The sequence below is a fragment of the Prunus avium genome, chromosome 1 (genome assembly GCF_965620075.1).
Source record: "Prunus avium chromosome 1, drPruAviu1.hap1.1, whole genome shotgun sequence".
Classification (NCBI taxonomy): Eukaryota; Viridiplantae; Streptophyta; class Magnoliopsida; order Rosales; family Rosaceae; genus Prunus; species Prunus avium.
Genome location: NC_142284.1, coordinates 11,324,318 through 11,344,391, shown reverse-complemented (window position 1 = coordinate 11,344,391; position 20,074 = coordinate 11,324,318). Strand labels below are relative to the sequence as shown.

Sequence of the window (20,074 nt, the reverse complement as noted above, 5' to 3'; positions counted from 1 at the left end):
ATTAAATTCTCTAAAGGGTAAAATTAAATTAAAATTAGTTAAAGAATTATATATATATATATATATATATATGGAAATTTTGGATATGGTCAATTGAAATTAGCAAATTTTCACATTTTTAGCATCTACTCAATACCCCACAAAAGATGCTCCTTATCACCAGCCATGACACCACTGTCAACAGCTTCCGCAATTTGCAGACAGCAACCGTCAACAGCTTCTGCAATTTGCAGACAGCAACCGTCAACGCCTGTCAACAACACCTTCCCACATGTGTTGACATCTACCAACAGCTTTCGACGCTTGTTGCCGAGACTCCTTCCGACACATGCCATGCACTGATGCGCATTAGCAAAGCACTTACCACAAGCAAAAAAAGAAAAGGAGCCACCTCATAAGTAGAGATGTCAAACGGATCGAGTTGGCCGTAATACGGCTCGACACATCATGTATCTCTGGGCTGGCTATGCCGGCCCGAAACCCAACGAGCATGCCCATTTAAAGCTCATTTATTAAATTATATTTATTTTAGAGAAAAATAATACATAATATTATTATATTTATATCTTAAATTCAAGTCTATTTCTTTTCTCTAATAATATATATTAAAATTTAATGTTTTATTTATCTATATATATAAAGCAAAAGGTAGAGAATGGTAAAACATTCAAACTACCAAAAAATGCATTTGGTTAATGCAAACATTAAGAATTGAAATTATTAATTAAATGAGGATAATATGGTAAATTCATACTTTTTCATATTAAAAAAAATTAAAATTAAAAGAAAAATCAGATAATGGATCCTATTTTTATGGAATACAACTACCCATTATTTTTTTTAATTCTAAAATAAATTTAAAATTATAAATATAAAAAAAAAAAAACCTCTCGCAGGTGCGGAAGCGCGTGCGGAGAGGCTAGCATATAAAATAATGATTTTGTTTTTCAAGTTTCAATTTTAAAATCCAAACAATAATCTAGTTATTTTCTATTTAAATGTACTTTAAATAAAGTTTTTGTCCTCTTTTTTCATCAAATAATAAATCTTGTTTGTACATAATTTTAAAAATATTTAAATGAAGTTGTAAAAAAAGTTACCAAAAAAAAAAAAAGCAATACATAAGTCAAATTTGGCATGCACCTATTTCGGCCCGTTTAGTGGCTCGACATGAGCACGACCCGACACGGTCTGTTTATTAAATGAGCCAACTATAAACAGGCCAGTTCAACCCAACACAACTCGTTTGACACCTCTACAGTCTATGTTTTTATGCGTGGTAAATCAATCACATCAATTTCAATCAAACTTGATTTCTTCATTCTCATTTGTATTTCAATCAAAGTGTACGATCCATTAGGTTTTAATTAGCAAGGCACTGAGAAACATTAGAACTCTTTCTAATCAAATGAAATTAAAAACCCTTTTTTATTCTTCCTTTATATGGATTGATCACTATCAATCATAGGACTTCCATGAGCCAAGAGTGACATCTAGCAATATATCAAGGTTACCCAAGGTTACAAGAATAGATGAAGAATCTATTCAGTTGGATTTGCAATGCAATACCGTCATTCTCTTGTACAATATTGCAAACCATATTATTATTGTACAGATTGACTATGTCAAACCCTAATATAATTTATAACCAAATGTGATTTTAAGGACATGATTAAAAATAACATTCTAAAGCAAGCTCAAATACTTTGGACAAAGATTTACTGAATCACATCTTGAAACATTCTCATTCTTTATCAAAGGTAGAGATTCCTTATTGTATTATTATTATTATTATTATTATTATTATTTATTTAATGTTTATGAAACCACTTTAAAAAAAGAAAAACAAAAGGAGAAAATGATTTTGAAGTCCCTTTCTGATCTTGAATTGTTAAATTAATACAAGCAATTGAAAATATCTCTTTCTGGTGTGAGCGGAGGAAACAAATTGATATGCACATCCACTTTAAACGTAACATCCGTGGATGTCACTCTTGGGGAGGATTTGGATCCTCTGCTCTGATTTTCTCTGCCATGATCTGCTATACTTTTGTTATCCATACGACACCTCATTAAAATTTAATCTAATGGATTTACAAATTGACACATCATCCTAAAACAAAAACCCAATTTACTCCTAATTAAAAAAGGAAAAAAAACCCTAACACCCAACTAACGGGATGGTTAACGTCCAAAGTTGTTTTTTTGCTCCTTGCTTTAGTGTCCTCTTCTCTTTTTTGAGTTCTTCCTTACGTTCTAGTTTTTTTTTTTCCCTCTTAATGTCTATGCCCCAAAATCAATTTTATGGAGTATAATTGGCCGGATCCAATCATCACCAGACAAAAGCTTTGAGTTTGTTTGATTGATAGGAAGTAATCTGTATTTTGTGTACGTACTATACGTGCCCAGGTCGATGCAGCAGTTCTCCAGTACCAGAACCAGAGACTTCTTCCGCAAATAGACAAATAGAAGCATGATTTGCAAGATCTTGAAGCGAAAATTAAGGAACTAAAGGATAAGCAAGGTTCTTATGATGAAATGCTAATCACAGTGAATCAAATATGGAATCATGTTTGGTTGGGTTTCCTTCCTTTTCATGGTCTCAATTGTGTCCACCAGGATGACATGTAATTTTTTTTTCTGATGGTGATTTCTTTATTTTCTGATGATTAAATTTTTCTTGGACTATGTGCTGGAGGAAGCCAAAATGCTTTACAAATTTTAGATGGCACTGATTATTCCCGAGGGTTTTCTTTTTAGGCCTATAAATTCAAAAATCCATCCAGTCCTTCACTATGAGCCATCGGTAATTACAATCAAACAAACTCAAAGCTTTTGTCTGGTGATGATTGGATCCGGCCAATTATACTCCATAAAATTGATTTTGAGCAGAGACATGAAGAGGGAAAAAAGAAACCATAACATAAGGAAGAACCCGAGAAAGAGAAGAGGACACTGAAGCAAGAAGGAGAAAAAAAAAACAACTTTGGACGTTAACCATCCCGTTAGTTGGGTGTTAGGTTTTTTTTCCTTTTTTAATTAGGAGTAAATTGGGTTTTTGTTTTAGGATGATGTGTCAATTTGTAAATCCATTAGATTAAATTTTAATGAGGTGTCGTATGTATAACAAAAATATAGCAGATCATGGCAGAGAAAATCAGAGCAGAGGATCTGTATCCTCTTGGGGAGGCTTTCCATGTTTCGTGGCTTCATTTTATTTTATGTTTGAATAAAAAAAACTTCATTAGAGACCAATCATTGTAATAAGAAAATGCACCCATGGTCAGACTCAGCTGTTGGAGAATGACAAAAATTGCCATGTGGATATAAAATGACAAAAATTAAAAGTTAAAGTTACTCAAACCGAGAAGATATGTTAAAATAACATATCTAAAAGCTTGATGTCATTTAATATTTTTTTTAGTCATGAACCCCACTATCATTTTATATTATTTAAAACTTTATGTATTATATGAGCTCCATTTGCTTAAAATATGATAAAATAATATAATATTTGGCATTTCGGGTGGAGTTAAAAAAAAATTTAAATGTCAAATTGTCACATAAGCCATCAAATGATGCTTTAACGAGAGCGAGCGTCCTCGTAATTTTCTTTGAAAATGAGAAGACTGTCCGAATACTTTTGCATTTTTTTAAGAGTGCTGCTAAACGAACCCTAAAATTAACTGAGTACACCCTATGATCTAAGTACACCCTAATATTTAAATCAAAATGTAAAATTAACTAAGTACACCCTATTTAATTACCAAAAATACCCCGGATACACCCTAATCCACTCTATCACACAGCAGCAAACCCATTCGAATCTGGTAACAGCATTCATCAAGGTCAATTGGCATACTAAATTATTCGGAAAATGTCAGTAGACGGGTGAAAATGTCATCCATTGATGAGTAGAATCCCAAACTATCAAAAAGAAGACTTGTGTTCCACACAGTATCATTATAGGCCTGATACAAGGACCTATATTAGATCTTTAAGCACAAGGTCTGAATCAAACTGACAAAACTAAAAATTGAAACTTCAAACCCCCATAACCTTATTCCTTATGTGGGATAACATAAAAAATAAAAAAAATAAAAATCGATAAGTGAATTATAATTTCTTAGCTAATCTTGATCAAGAATAAGAAAGTTACAATAGAGGAGATACAACAAACATACAGAAAAAGTAGAGATAATTTGCAATAATGCACAATCGTAAAGTTGAAAAGTACTCACTGCGAGAGGCATTTCAGATATTTCATTTTCAATATAGACATCACCCATTAATTCTTCGAATCCAGAATTATGCAACAAAACTATTAAGGTGATACAACAAGACAACTTAAAAGGACGAAACTTTGACACAATCAGTATATAACAATAAGAACCCAGATGCGTAAATCAATCATATGATGAGAAAAACACAACAAATTAACCCCATTCTTTCAACATACTGAACTTAAGTAACTCATCATCAAAACAAAATGTAATAAAGATATCAGATAGCAACTTACAGTCAAAGAAGGACAATCTGCAGAACCCAGAAACAGCCTGTGGCTTAGCAGAAGCAAAGCCAATTTAATTTATAGAGGGAAGAAGAGAAGGAACAAAAATCTGCAGACCCCATTTCCAAGGAAGTTTAAACTTGCTAAACATGAGCTGTCATAATTTTGAATCCCATCAATAAACATAGAAGAAAATGAAGTTGGGATACCCCTGGGAAATCCTATCTTTGTATGATCAGTGTGTCTGGCTTTTTCTCCTTCAACCACTAAATGGGCCTTCCTCAGTTTTATCTTTTAATTTTCCTTATATTTGAATTCTCTCTGCATCACTTTCCCTGATTCGAGTTTGAATGAATTAGCCCATGTACCTCGCTCAACCACATAATGGAATAGGGTTTCTATCTATTTTTCCCAGTTAAGCAGATTCTTCAACTCAAATCCCAAAAGTTTCAATCTTTATTTTCTTAGTTTTCACCCAAATTGAATTAGGTTTCTTCAATTTTTTAGAATTTCAATACACAATTACCAAATTCCAATTTCAATTCCAAGTAAGCACGTATGAACTTGCTCGGTATTTGGAGGTTTTTAAATCTTTTTATTGTCAATAAAAGGAAATAACAGAGTTTTTGGAGTAGGGTTTTTCGTTTATGTTTGATTAGAGTTGAATATGGTGAGTAGGGTGTACTTATTAAAATTACATTTATTTCATAATTCAAAATATCCTTTTTGGTAATTTTATATTAGGATAAATTAGTAATTCAATAAATAGTTTAATAATAGGGTGTACTCAGTTAATTTTAGGGTTCATTTAGCACCACTCTTTTTTAATCATCGAAGTGTAAAGAGAGGGCCCTTTTATTTTTTGTCGAAGTAAAGAGAAACCTTTAAGGTCAAATGGTCAAGAAGGTGTACGGACCAACCAATTGTTCAAAAGAACTTCCCCGCTAAGTAGAAACCCCCGAATAGTACCATTTCTCTTTCGGCGTTTCTTTTATTGATGAAAGGAAGCTGCCTTCTCCATTGGGTGAAAGGGTTGCTAAATGCTAATGTGTATGTATGTATCTTTCTTGTAATGCATGACAGTGCTCCTCGTACTATTACAAGATTCCTAGACTTCTCTTTTTCTCTTTTGATTGACACTGATCATGTGCATATCTTTTCTCTCTCTGCCTAGCTTTGTGACTAAGAAAAAATCCAATATCCTTTTATCTCTCTATTGAAGTGGGTTTTTGTGAACTGAGTTGAAAATCATATGCTTTACTTACACTGAATGCATATAAGAAAAGAAAAGCCAAGTGTGGGAGAGAGAGAGAGTGATTGACTGAGTGAGTGAGTGAGAGGAGATGGAGGAAGCTAAAACAGAACGTTTCAGTGATATCGTGTTTTCTTGGTCGCTCGAAGACATTTTCAATGAAAATCTTTACAAGAACCAGGTATTTTCTTGCACTTCGTTCACGTAACGTTTCCTGAATCGTTTGTCATTTTATTCTGAACCTTTTTTTTAATTACTGTTTCAGGTGGAAAAGATTCCTGAGTCATTTCATTCGGTTTGGCAATATTTTGGGTCTTATATACATCCTTTATTGGAAGAAACTCGAGCACAGGTGCATTCAAGTATGGAAACTATTGACAGAGCACCATTTGCTGAAGTGGTTGGTTTTGAAGAATGCAATCCTCATGGGGTTGGGGCTTACGGGAAAAATGTATATGATATCAAGGTTGATTGCTGGAGAAACAGGTTCAGTAATCTCGGCAAGGAGCCATACAAAACTTTGCCTGGGGATCTTTTTGTCTTAGCAGATGCCAAACCCGAAACTGTTTCTGATTTACAAAGGGTATGGAGGTCCTGGGCTTTTGTTTCAGTCACTAATGTCTCAGAAAATGAGAACGAGGATGATACTACTTTTCTTTATTTTAAAGTCAAGGCATCCAAAGAGTTTGAAGTCAACGATAGCACCCATACATCACTATTTTTGGTTTTCCTGGTAAATTTAATCCCTAATGGCAGAATATGGAAAGCATTGCGCATGTCCGGAAACCAGAAGATTATCAAAGAAGTTTTGTGCACCGATTCTGTGGTAAGACCTTCAAGATTGCCTTCACCAAAATGTACATGATCCAAGATGTAATGTAATAGTAATACTTACCACCACACAGCATACTAAATTATCAGTGTTACTTTTTTCATAACTAAATATAATAATACTCTAGTAATGTTGACACATTATCATCCTCTTTAAAGTTTAACAAGAAAAATGGCGTTTGTTGCTGCGATTGACTGAAAATCTTATGTTTGGTAAACAGGCTCAGAAAAACAATCATCTCTGTTCCTAAACAAATGATGGCATCCGGGATAAGTGGTTAGTTGAGAGTTCATCATGGGGATTGAATGAGTCCCAAACTGGGGCTGTTTTGGCATGTCTTGAAATGCTGCATTGTGATTCCAAGTCTACTGTGCAACTTATATGGGGTCCACCAGGTACAGGAAAAACTAAAACCACCGCTACGTTGCTTTTTACTCTGTTACAGATGAACTGTAGGACTGTTATTTGTGCCCCAACGAATGTTGCAATAACTGAAGTTGCTTCTCGTTTTCTAAAGATAGTAACTAAAGCAGAGTCCAAGTCCTTGTTCTGTTCTTTGGGAGAAGTTCTTCTATTTGGGAATAAGGAACGACTTAAAGTTGGTGCACACATTGAAGATATATATTTGAATTACCGTGTCAAAAAGCTAGGAGAGTGCTTGGGGCCAGTGACTGGTTGGAGGAGTTGCTTCGCTTCCATGATAGATTTTCTTGAAGATTGTGTTTCTCATTACCACGTTTTCTTGGAAAATGAGTTAACCGAAGAGAAAGAACATAATGGTGTTACTGAACTGAAAGAGAAAGAATGCAGAAGTGACACTGAACTTATCAAGGGGAAGTGCAAATCATTTCTTGAATTTTTCAGAGATAGATTTATTTCTACTGCATTACCACTAAGAGATTGCATTTCTACCTTATGTACCCATATAGCCAAAAATTACATTTCAGAACATAATTTCCAAAACATGATTTCGCTCGTATGCTTAGTTGAAACCATTGAATTTTTATTGGCCCAAAAAAATGTTGTTTCTGAAGCATTGGAACACCTTTGCTCTCGTTCAGAAGTTGAAGATGTGCCTGAGTCATTTGTAGATAACTCATTTCAGCTGTGCATCCATATAAGAGAATGCCTTTCAGTGTTACGTACTCTACAGGATTCTCTTAGTAGACTTCACCTTCCAAATGTTAGGAATGAAGAATCTCTAATGGAATTCTGTTTTCAAAGAGCTTCCTTAATATTTTGCACCGTGTCAAGTTCCTATAAGCTGCATAGAGTGGAAATGGAGCCACTGACAATTGCTGTTATTGATGAAGCTGCACAATTGAAAGAATGTGAATCAACAATAACCCTGCAACTTCCAGGTGTGAAGCATGCTGTTCTTGTTGGTGATGAATGTCAGTTAACAGCTACGGTGAAAAGCAATGTACGTCAATGCTACTTGGTCATACATATATATATCCTTTGTTTCTCTTATTGCAATTTTTCATTCCACTTCTAATTCATTTGTGTTTATATATAACTTTTTATTCATTTGTGTTTATATCTAACCTCTTTTCTTGCATAGGTTTCTAATGAGGCTGGTTTTTCTAGAAGCTTGTTTGAGAGGTTGAGCTCAATGGGTCACTCAAAACACCTTCTGAATATGCAATACAGAATGCATCCCTCAATAAGTTTCTTCCCAAATTCAAATTTCTATAATAACCAGATCCTAGACGCTCCAATCGTTAAAAAAAGAAGCCATGAGAAATTAAATAAATAAAATAGAGATGATGTTAGGGTTTGGTTGTTAAACAAATTAATTAAATAAATTTTAAAAACATAAAAAAGCTGATTAAATTAAAATAGAGATGATCCATGTCATGTGACACATCAGTTGGTAATAAAAAGTTGGTGTTTAAGTTGCTATCCATAGCATTACTGCTATTAAAATTACATTTGTTTCACAATTCAATATATCCTTTTTGGTCATTTTATATTAGGGTAAATTAGTAATTTAATAAATAATTTGGTAGTAAGGTGTACTCAGTTAATTTTAGGGTTCATTTAGCAACACTCTTTTTATATTATCTTAACCCTGGCTTGTTTTGCTTTTGGTCCGTTTTAATCAAACTGTTGGTATTTCAAGCCAAAGGCAAGACTGCCATTATTAAACCTATATAAGGCGTGTATTTCATTTTTTTATGAATTTGAAAGTATGCATGTGTTCCTCTAAAGAAATTCATACAAAAAATGCGTCCATAAATAAATATTACACTTTTTTCTTTCACATAGAAAACATATTTAGTTCGCTTCAATACCTAAATTACCAATATCTTTGATTCCATTTTTTTAATAAGTGATATTGAGGGAGGAGAATCAAACTTAAGATCTCGGATGGATGAATAAATACTCACTTGACTTACAAGCCTGTAAGTTCCAAATATGTAAATCAAGAACCTATCACCAAATAAATAAATATAAAAAAAGTAGCATTCAAAGTTCTGTTGAACTCCTACATATCAGTTTCAACAAGCATGAACTATTTTTATTTATCGCAACATACCATGCAAAATTTCAGGGTACATAGAATAGAACTGGTATAAATCTATCTGTTCATATTTTGTGTGTTTTCAAGACTAGTACATTTTATTGTGATCTGCCCTTTAGAGATTTTGGTTTATAGAATTGTCCACGCAAAAAAAGAAAAATGGCATGTTCGCCTTTTTGAAACTCATTATATTTTTACCTTCGTCTATCTGCCAAGGTAAGTCATGTTATGTTAAAGTTTTGCTTTCATCATGTTCTCTTGGTTTCTTGGTTTCTACTTCTTTTCTCCCTTTGGGCTTTAGAATAGAAGCTTTATTTCCCTTTCTTATAAACCCCCACCCCCCCCCACCCCCCAAAAAAAAAAAAACCTAAACCAGCCACCTATCTATAAAATTAAAAACAAGTTAATAAAAAAAGAAAAAGAGAAAGCCGAGAAAGCCCTTTCGTTTTTAATTTTAGAATTTTTTTAATATGAAAAAGTGTTCTTTTACCATATTATTTTTATTAAATTAATTATTTCAATTCTTAATGTTTGCATTAATTAAAGGTATTTTCTATTATTTTGAATGTTTCATCATTCTCTGACTTTTGCTATATATATAGGTATTAATTTTAAACAAAAAAATTATTGAAAATTAGATTAGATTTTCCTACTAAAGGCATATTAACCGACTAACATCGGCTTGTCTTTCGCGGGGCAGCCCGGCCGGATGACCAAATATACAAAACGCGCCGTCTCCTAAAATAGGCAGGCCCTTAGCCTCTCGACTAGGACTTTCTCCTCTCTCTCTCTCTCACTCGCTTCCCTCTCCTCCAACTAGGGCTTGGAGTGAGAATCGACTGGCCTTAAACCCTAGAACGCATTGCCTGAATATAGAAGACGATGCCTGGGCCGACCTTAGAGATGGAGCCAGTGGAGCCACAGTCGCTGAAAAAGCTCAGTTTCAAATCCCTCAAGCGAGCTCGCGATCTCTTCTCTCCTGCCCATGGTGAACTCGCCCCTCCTGACCCCGAAAGGTACCGCCATTTGCTTTGATTTCTATCTCTTCTTATTTGCCTCTTGACAAATTTGTAATGTTAATTCTTGCGTACTTTATTTTTTATTTTTTTGCAGTAAAAGAATTCGTACGAGCCACAAGGTTAGTGTCTTAATTTTGTTAGTTCGTTTCTGATTTAGAAGCTGTGAAATTATTGAGTTGAAGAATATTGCATTAGAATAAAAATTTTGGTTGAATTATTAGATAAGCGTGGAGTATGGAGGAATTGAACCCACGGCTAGTCAAAAACCGCCCCGCCGGGCTGAGTCCAGTGCACCAGGTCGCGGTCCTCAAGGGCCTTCCAATGCTCTTGCCCTTCCAGGTATTCTTTGTTCTGATTAAAATTTCAAAATGTTATTTGTAAGCAGTTGCTTGTAAGTTCTAACTACAAGTAGGGATTATTCAGCTTATTGTTTTGGGGAAATTGCATTTATTTGGGTATTCTATATTGACATTGTAACTTGCTAAAATAGTTGCTTGATATCATGTGTGTCGTGAAGATTCTAGGGACTCAAGTACGGAAGGAGCTCAAAATGCATTGGTTGTCGGTCCATCTGCACCAAGGGCACCGTAAGTAGTCTTGCTGGTGTATTAATGGTTTCTTATGCCTTTATTTAATCTCTCAATGTTTCAGATATTTTGACTTGCCCCCCTTCACAAGATATTTGCATATTCATGTACTCTAGTTTTCCACTTCTCTTGTTCAAAGTGATTGGGCTCAAATCTAAATCATATATGAGAATTATATGAGTGATTTGTGGAATTTGAAAGGTTATGTGTTTCTAATGTTGCTGGAATGTAAATAGATTGTGGAGTGAACTGTGATAATCATGTCCTTGTTTATTTCCAGGAATGATGTTGGCATTTCGGGTAGAGGCACGCTAGCTGTTTCTGCTCCAGGGTCATCCGAAAGGTTTGAGCTTTGTTCTTCTCTGAGTTGTTTTATGCACTTAGAATGCATGACTTAAACAAGCGATTTGCCTTCAGTTTTTGTTTTCATTCCAGACTGCAGTACATGTTTAATAGCTCAGTACTTGGCCTAAGCAGTGTATTATGCAATTCTTAGGCTGCTTGGAGTTGGTGAAGGGAGAAATATCTGCAATGTTAGATAAAAATCACCCTAGGGATGTTCTTGGCAATATAGAATACCAGTCAAAATGTTCAAAGAGTTAGATATGATTATGGTAATTTTGATGTTTCAACATAGATCCGCATTACATTGGTTTGAATCCCTTTGATACAGTTGAATACTTTTTTCATCAGTTTACTTTTATTCTACTACCTGAAATTTAGGCATGTCGTGGCCATTTTTCAGCATCTGCATGCATTATGCAGGGTTAGGATTGTATTAATTGGCATCATATTATGTGCTTCCAAAGTGTCTTAGATTGAAGCTTTTATTAGGTTTTTTTTTTATGGGATATTTTATGAAAATTGAAGATCCTAAACATTACAAGCTGGCTGATGCTCTATACCATCTTTCATTTCATTTTCTCTAATCTCGATAATACTATTATGGAAAATGCAGCCCATTTTTCCTTTAACTGTCACTTTTCTCTTCTCTAGGTATTCAACATCGGCTTTAATGGAAAGAATTCCTAGCAGATGGCCACGTCCTGTTTGGCATGCTCCTTGGAAGATCTACAGGGTAAGAACAATGTATTCTTAATCCTACACAGTTAGGAGCAGCAAGAAAAGTGCTAGGGCTTTTATTGTCTGAGTAACTTGGAGATTCTTATTAGATGAATGTTATTAGGAATGCAGTACTTCATGTTATATGAGTGCTAGTTTATATTTTTGTTGCCCTTGGTTCTGCATTTTCGTGTCTAACGAGTTGATAAGATTGGCCTGCATCTCTTTGAGTTGTATTCACGTACTATTATGCTAATGTTGCATATGAGAATAAAGAAAAAGATTATGCATACTGTTGCTTATAAGCCATTGTTCCATTTGATTATGTAGGTCATTAGTGGCCACTTGGGATGGGTACGATCTATTGCCTTTGATCCAAGTAATAAATGGTTTTGCACTGGCTCAGCAGATCGTACAATCAAGGTATTGAACTTTATGCTTCATTTGTCCAAGTTGGTCTATCTGAGTTGGTTCATGTGTTATTGTTATGCTGTCAGAGAAACTCAAGTTTTTTCCCCCTTTCCTGCAATGTTTTCTTCTCTCTAGAAGTTAAAATCAATTGCCTTTTTTTTTTTTGTCTTCTTTTTCTGATACTTAAACGAAAATTTCTGAAGGATCATTTTTGGGGTTTTTATTGTAAATTTATGTTGGGTTGTGTTTGTTCTGATTTTTGTTGGTCAGATATGGGATGTAGGAACTGGAACATTACAGCTTTCACTGACTGGACATATTGAACAAATACGAGGTTCGTTTCTCTTGAATTATTGCTGGTGGGATTGCTTGCTTTTGGTTATCCATGCTGTGGTTAATGACTGTGTTGGCTGTGTTGGTAACAATAATTGGTTTTTTGCAGGACTTGCTGTTAGCAGCAGGCATACCTATATGTTTTCTGCTGGTGATGACAAACTAGTTAAATGCTGGGACCTTGAACAGAACAAGGTTGGAACTTCTATTAAATCAACTTTTTTTTCATTCTAGCTGTTCTCTAAGGAATACTGATTTTTACAACATAATTTTTTGTGTAGGTTATCCGTTCATATCATGGTCATCTAAGTGGTGTTTACTGCTTGGCTCTTCATCCCACTCTTGATGTTTTACTTACTGGGGGACGTGATTCTGTATGCAGGGTATGTACTTTGTCTTATTAGTAAAGTTCATTTCCTGCATATTTTAACGGATGAAGTACTTTTAGGGACTGAGCAAAGTCATTATTGTAATTTGTATCAGAGTGGCATTGTGGTAATGATACCTATGTTATGGTGCAATAAAATTTCAGGTTTGGGATATTCGAAGCAAGATGCAAGTTCATGCATTGTCGGGACATGATAACACAGTTTGCTCAGTTTTTACTCGACCAACAGTATGAAAAACCCTTACTCTCTTGCGTTCAATTTTCCTTGTGGTTTTCTGATTGTATTGCAGAGTATCCATGCATACATAAATTCATACAGTTCAGAATAATTACCTTATTCTTGCTGGTGTCATCATCGTAATAGTAACTTATATTTTTGCTGCTGTTATCTCTAGATGATTGGGATTCAGAGTTTTCTCTTATTTAATGTTGGGCTGAATTTTTGCTCTCCTCATCTGGCAGCAAATGCAAGTGTTAACAATTTCTTGCCATGCCCTGAGAATTGTATTATGTTGTGTTAGGTAGCCTTCACTGTTACATCATTCTTTATAAAAGTTTTGAATCCTGTAATCCTTGGCTCTCATTTCTTCCCTAAAGCACAGCTAATAAACAAGTTGCAGATAATTGAATTTACTGGCACTTTGAATTTCTACTTTTATGCTAAAACTACAAGTACAACTATGAATTTTTATTTATCTTTTTGTTGTGTATTTTTTCAAAAGTTAGATATCTATTTTTGGATGCTATCTTTATGTTTTTTTATAATTTTCATCCAGTGCTCTTTATATGGTTAAAATAGGCAATAGTTCTTATATTTTGTTACCTCATATTTCCAGGATCCACAAGTTATTACTGGCTCTCATGACTCAACCATCAAGTTCTGGGACCTTCGATATGGTAATTTATGTTCTTTAACTAATTGCAACTCAGTTTTGGTAATCCCTCTTTAAAAGTATTTTTTAAGTATCAATTTACATTCCTTGCAGGGAAAACGATGTCAACCCTCACACACCATAAGAAATCTGTGCGTGCAATGGCACAACATCCTAAAGAGTATGAACATTACTTGTTACTTCATGTGCAGTGAATTATCTTGCTAGTGTAGATTATTACACACCCTTAAATTGTATGCTTTGATGTCGTTTCTAATTGTGTTTGGTTGTCCAGAAATTGTTTTGCATCTGCATCAGCTGACAACATTAAGAAGTTCAACCTTCCAAAAGGCGAATTTTTACACAACATGCTGTGAGTATTTTAATAAACTTAATTTTTTCAATTTTCTGATGAATCAACAGTATTTAGTTTGAGTTTTTTTTTCATATAAATTATATTAGTTCTCTAGTGAGTTTCGTTAATAACAATATTCCTAAATTATTTGTTGTCTTTGAGCAGCTCTCAGCAGAAAACCATAATTAACGCAATGGCTGTCAATGAGGATGGAGTTATGGCCACTGGAGGTACGGATTTTTAACATATTAGCTAGGACACTTTTTTATTCCTTTTTTTCGTTTCATAAAACTTGGTAACTCAAACCTTTTCCCCATTTGTTTTATTGAAGGTGACAATGGGAGTGTCTGGTTTTGGGATTGGAAGAGCGGTCATAATTTTCAGCAATCCCAAACAATTGTACAGCCTGGTATGTCCACTGTGTTGTGCCTTTTTACCATTTTATGTTTTCTTCCCTACTTTTACGGTTTACTGAAGCATGGAGGGGGGCTAACATCTAGAGATGCTTTATTACAGGCTCACTGGATAGTGAAGCTGCTATATATGCTCTTTCCTACGATGTTACTGGTACAAGGCTGGTTAGTTGCGAAGCTGATAAGACGATCAAAATGTGGAAACAAGACGAAAATGCCACTCCAGAAACTCATCCCCTCAACTTCAGGCCACCTAAAGATATTCGACGGTTCTAGTTCAATCCTCCTTTGCTGTTGCTCCCTTTTGTGACATGTGTAATATCAAAATGTGTAATATGTGATTCACTATTTACTGTTTTGGTGAAGGCTTTCTACTGTTGTCGTGCTGCTTGTTACTATGAGATAGGAACTATACAAATTTTGATGTATTATTTACTACTCCTAGTTAAATATATGTCGAACATGTTCTTGAATTAGATTCAGAAAGAATTTTTGTCAAGCACTAGAAAATTTTGTTTTTTCATAGTAAAATTTCTTCTTTTTTTCAAGGGAAAAAGATTCAAAATCCCCCTTGCGTCCATCCTCTGCTTTTTTGACTAACCGGAAGGGGATTAAATCTTTAATTTGTGGACTGCCCGCATGTTAAGCGACAGCCAACACAGGCTTTGCCTCTGCTTGCGATGCAGTGTTGTTTAACTCTGTTTCCATGCCCAATGCACTCTGTATTACATAAATCTCGGGGAAGAGTTCAATCAGCAAATGCCGCGGCATCTGCCGTAAGAAGCTCATTCGCAAATCTGTTCCTTTTCTTTCTACTCAAAGCCTAAAACCTCAACTTCTACCATTTTTGCCCTTGTTTCAATTTCACATTCGTCTTTTACGTCCTTTCTTTCCTTTAAATAACAATTGTAGGCAGAAGTTGAGGCAAAGTCCTAAGTTCGAGTTCTAACATCCGTTTAATATGTGAGTTTAATATATTATCACCCTCTCAGCCCCCTGCAGCATGTGGCAACGCTACATTCCTTGATGTGAGGTTAGGGACACACACTATTTAGTCCCGAGGGGCACAGTCGGCACTTCATTCATCTGCCACGTGGTGCTCTGTGAATGTCATTTGATGAATGATGATGCATCTATATATCTTTGCATGAATTTTGACCAAGTTAAAAGAAATCAAGACAGCTGTCTGTCTATAGGAGCATGAACTCTATAGCATAGGGATTGGGGAGGAAACCAAAAAAACCAGTCAAAGTAAAAGTGCTTACCAAACAATATTACGTTTTAGTTACCTTTGCCATAACTGTAATCATCCCAAGTCTGGTGCCAAAAGTAAGCAAGTAACTCCCTCTCTCTCTCCCATTGCCATATTGCCTAAAAAGCAACCCAAAACCCAGAGAGATGCACGCACATAGCACGCGCCTTAGAACGATTATACGGCAAAATTTCATGCATGAAAGTCCCCATGTACGGACCACTTCGACCCAAAAAACTGCTCTCCCAACCCACATATCACTCAACACACACCCAACCTCCATCTCTCCCTCTCTCTCTCTCTCTCTCTCCCCCATCCCATGCTGCCCACCTTTTTCCATTTTCCATCTGTTTCAATCCAAGCTAGCTACCTCCATTTCGATCAAAACCAAAACTTTCCCAACAAAATCTGAACGACTCACAAAACCCAACTTGAAATTATGATCAGCTCCGATAACCAGTCTTTAGTTCACAGAACCCACACAACCCAATCTCATCAGCAAGATGAACAACCCGACCAATCATCACAACCCACCATTGATTTTGATCCTCAAAACAATTGCAGGCCTCCCCATACAAACCCACTTCGCTATTTGCTTCGCGAGCAGCGCCTCGTCTTCCTCCTCATTGGCATCACCATAGCCACCCTCTTCTTCAGCAGCTTCCCCTTATCAAACCCGGAATTGGTGACGACCCACGACCCGGGTTTTGAATCCGGATCGGGTCTCGATCTCCCGGCCAACCCGACCCGGAGGGTACTCTACGAGGCCCGGGGTGTTGGGTTTGGGTCTGTGATGAGCGCGGGCGGGAAGGTGCCGCTGGGGTTGAAGAAGAAGAACCAGAGGATTGTGGTGACCGGTGGGGCCGGGTTCGTGGGGAGCCACCTCGTGGACCGTCTGATCGCGAGAGGGGACAGCGTGATCGTACTGGATAATTTCTTCACGGGGAGGAAAGAGAACCTGGTGCACCACTTCGGGAACCCGAAGTTCGAGCTCATTCGACACGACGTCGTTGAGCCGATTCTTTTGGAGGTTGACCAGATCTATCACCTCGCTTGCCCTGCCTCCCCTGTTCATTACAAGTTCAATCCGGTCAAGACAATTATATCCTTTTTATTATTGTCTAGTAAATTATTTGTATTTATAATTTTCTTTTTTCTTTTTTAGCTAAATGAAAATCAAAGTTAAAGTAACTCATTATTTTATGTGCATGCATGAAACTCTTCAAATTATAAATTTATTAGTTTGCGCAAATACAAGGAAAAAGTTCAGTTTAAAATTCAAAAAATATTTAATTTCATTACCAAGTAAAAGATAAGATTTATTTCATACAAAAGTATGTAATAAGAAAATTCGTAATTTATCCAAATTTTCAGTTGAATATTGAATGATAGGATGTATATATGTTGTGGTTAAAGTGATATTTTTGTTTGATTTGCTAGGAATTACTAGAACTCGGCTAGTTTCTACTGATATGTTGGTGTAGATTGTTCTTTGGGGTTTTTCCCCCTTTTTTTCATTTTTGTGTTTTTTTTTTTAAGTGATATTTTTGTTTTGGGTTTGGGGTCCTTGATTTGTTGTGTGAGCTTGGGGTTCACAAGACCAATGTGGTGGGCACATTGAACATGCTGGGACTGGCAAAAAGAGTAGGTGCACGCTTCTTGCTCACAAGCACCAGTGAGGTGTATGGTGACCCCTTGCAGCACCCTCAGGCTGAGTCCTACTGGGGCAATGTCAACCCCATCGGTGAGTCACTCCCAAACCTCTATCTCTTTCTCCTCATTATTTATTGTAGCAATGTTCTCAAATAACACTATTACAGTAGCAAATCCAGATAGTGTAAAAGTATAGACACTATCGACAACATATCGAAATGATATGAATATAATTAGACAATTTTCTGTAATAACAGTTCAAGTTAGAATCAATTTCACTATATTTACTAATTATATTGTTAATTTGAGTCTCTCGTAACGTGAGACGAGTAATATTTGATCACATTTCTCATCATGAAAAAGAGACTTACGTGTGATCAGCAATGCAATGCGACCTAGTGAAAAATATGTTCTCTCTACATGGTTCAAAACTTGATCATTTCAAAACAAGTGTTTTAGGCTATGATTATAAATTTGCAATTCTCTTTTGACATGGTTCTGTTGGCATTTGGCAGGTGTAAGGAGCTGTTACGATGAAGGAAAACGCACAGCAGAGACTCTCACCATGGATTACCATAGAGGCCTTGGCATTGAGGTCACATTATTGATTTTTCTGTGTCTTATTGCCTTGGTTTCACGGGTCTAATGTACATAAAGTCTTGCAGGTGAGAATTGCTCGGATTTTCAATACTTATGGACCACGTATGTGCATCGATGATGGTCGTGTTGTTAGCAATTTCGTAGCTCAGGTGTGCCTTTTTGTCAAACAGAATTTTTTTTTGCATGAATTCATTTTGATTTTCCTACAAAATTTTATGCGTCTATGAACAACACAGGCACTAAGGAAGGAGCCATTGACAGTTTACGGTGATGGCAAGCAAACCAGAAGTTTCCAATACGTTTCTGACTTGGTACATTTCTCCTCCTTTTGTCCTGATCATGGTCAAAGTAAAGTTATGGTGAAACAGTTTCTTCTGCATTAAATTGTAAATCATTCTGAAAAAGGAAGATGTTTTCTGCATATTTGGCAAAAACCATTCAAAATGCTTATAATAATGTATCATTTGTATTGGTTCAAACAATTTTCATGAAATTTAGAGTTTGAACAATTTGTGTTGTGCATTATTGCATATGTGCTAGGTTGAGGGTCTAATGCGGCTGATGGAAGGAAATCATGTGGGCCCTTTCAATCTTGGCAACCCTGGTGAATTCACCATGCTAGAACTTGCTCAGGTAAATTAACTAAACTCATTTACTGTGCAGATTGCAAACAAACAAACAATACTCAAAATGGTACATATATTTCTGTTCAAATTCTTGCCCTTTTCCTCTATTTTTTGCTTCAATTTCGCAATACAAAAGGCACAAATGAATGAAGCTACTTAAGTGGGAATATTCAAGAGAAGGTCACGGTGAGGCGAGCCGTTTATCATTACGATAGGTGTCAAGTAGAAGTGCAGTGATGTAAATTTGAACCCTGGTTTCTGCAGGTTGTACAAGACACTATAGATCCAAATGCAAAGATAGAGTTCAGGCCCAACACAGAAGACGACCCACATAAAAGGAAGCCAGACATTTCAAAGGCTAAGGAGCTTCTCGGGTGGGAGCCTAATGTGTCCCTCCGCAAGGGGCTTCCTCTTATGGTCGCCGACTTTAGACACCGTATATTTGGTGACCCAAGAGACAATCAAGGAGGCTCTACAACCTTCGCTTGATTTTCACGTACTGTTGATGAGGAGAAGTAGGAAAAAAGAAGAGAGAGAAATAGATGTGAAAAATAAAGTTAGAATAAAATTGAAATTCTGATTGTTAGCTTTATATCTGTGATGTTTCTTGGTTACTTCTTATAGGAATAAAATTTGGCATGTGGGGATTTGCCAATGGAAGATTATTCTCAGAATAGTATAGTGATAATTTATTTTGTACTTCTTCCAATTTTCCATAAACTATAGATTTTTTGTTATTGAAAAAAAATATTAAACTTCTAGCATCATGTATGCACATTCCTTGTGTTGAGGGAAAATGTAAAACAAAAATCTCCCACATAATTTCACCCATATTCAAATAAGAGGGTTTTATTATTTTAAGTCCGACTCATAATCTCTTAACTACAACTATTGTAATGAATTAAAAGGGAACACCCTTTGGTTAAAATTACAAAGGTACGTAATGAGAAAAATTGTGTTTGTTTGGTTTTGTGGTTGCACTTGGAACAAAAACCAAGTTGCCTATGTATCCTTTTGAGGTAATCAAGCCAACTCATAGCTCGTTGAATTTGATTTGGTACTTTTGGTGGTAGAGATTACTATATGGAATGTGGTGTTTGATGATCATTTCGATATGGAAAAGTGTTTGGGGGCGAATTTGGTTAGGGTAAACCATAGATTATGCTTGGGCAGGATCAAAGCAACCTAGTTCCTTTGATTGGGTGGTGGTTTTGTACCACTTAGGTTCTTTAGTGATTTTGTACCACTTAGGTTTTTGAGTGTGCGACTTGAAATTTGTTTCAATGCTGCGAGTTCTCTCCTTTGCCTTGAAATTTTTCTCTCCTTAAATTCTCCTCCGATTCTTGGTGGTTTCTCTTATCACATATGCTCTTTTTTATAGG

The 20,074-nt window shown here is 35.8% G+C and overlaps 3 protein-coding genes across 3 annotated transcripts; all 3 read left to right on the top strand.

Annotated features, from left to right (window-relative positions):
• Window positions 1-5,680: 5,680 nt before the first annotated feature.
• On the top strand, window positions 5,681-8,779 carry LOC110750185 (uncharacterized). The gene is made up of 4 exons (XM_021950474.2): window positions 5,681-5,943; window positions 6,028-6,588; window positions 6,848-8,017; window positions 8,159-8,779. The coding sequence occupies exons 1-4, from the start codon at window positions 5,854-5,856 to the stop codon at window positions 8,351-8,353; spliced, it is 2,016 nt and encodes a 671-aa protein (XP_021806166.2). The 5' UTR covers window positions 5,681-5,853; the 3' UTR covers window positions 8,354-8,779.
• A 1,033-nt stretch (window positions 8,780-9,812) lies between these two features.
• Window positions 9,813-15,037, top strand: PRL1 (pleiotropic regulatory locus 1). Its single transcript, XM_021950568.2, has 17 exons — window positions 9,813-10,137; window positions 10,235-10,259; window positions 10,362-10,479; window positions 10,658-10,727; window positions 11,008-11,070; window positions 11,724-11,805; window positions 12,120-12,212; window positions 12,471-12,534; window positions 12,643-12,728; window positions 12,815-12,916; window positions 13,066-13,149; window positions 13,758-13,818; window positions 13,908-13,974; window positions 14,089-14,166; window positions 14,314-14,378; window positions 14,480-14,557; window positions 14,665-15,037. Exons 1-17 carry the CDS (start codon window positions 10,004-10,006, stop codon window positions 14,835-14,837), a joined length of 1,443 nt encoding a protein of 480 aa, XP_021806260.1. The 5' UTR covers window positions 9,813-10,003; the 3' UTR covers window positions 14,838-15,037.
• Window positions 15,038-15,699: 662 nt separating this feature from the next.
• LOC110750232 (UDP-glucuronic acid decarboxylase 4-like) lies at window positions 15,700-19,391 on the top strand. Its single transcript, XM_088246447.1, has 7 exons — window positions 15,700-16,915; window positions 17,410-17,557; window positions 17,982-18,061; window positions 18,132-18,215; window positions 18,303-18,377; window positions 18,607-18,699; window positions 18,957-19,391. Exons 1-7 carry the CDS (start codon window positions 16,253-16,255, stop codon window positions 19,179-19,181), a joined length of 1,368 nt encoding a protein of 455 aa, XP_088102573.1. The 5' UTR covers window positions 15,700-16,252; the 3' UTR covers window positions 19,182-19,391.
• Window positions 19,392-20,074: the final 683 nt, after the last annotated feature.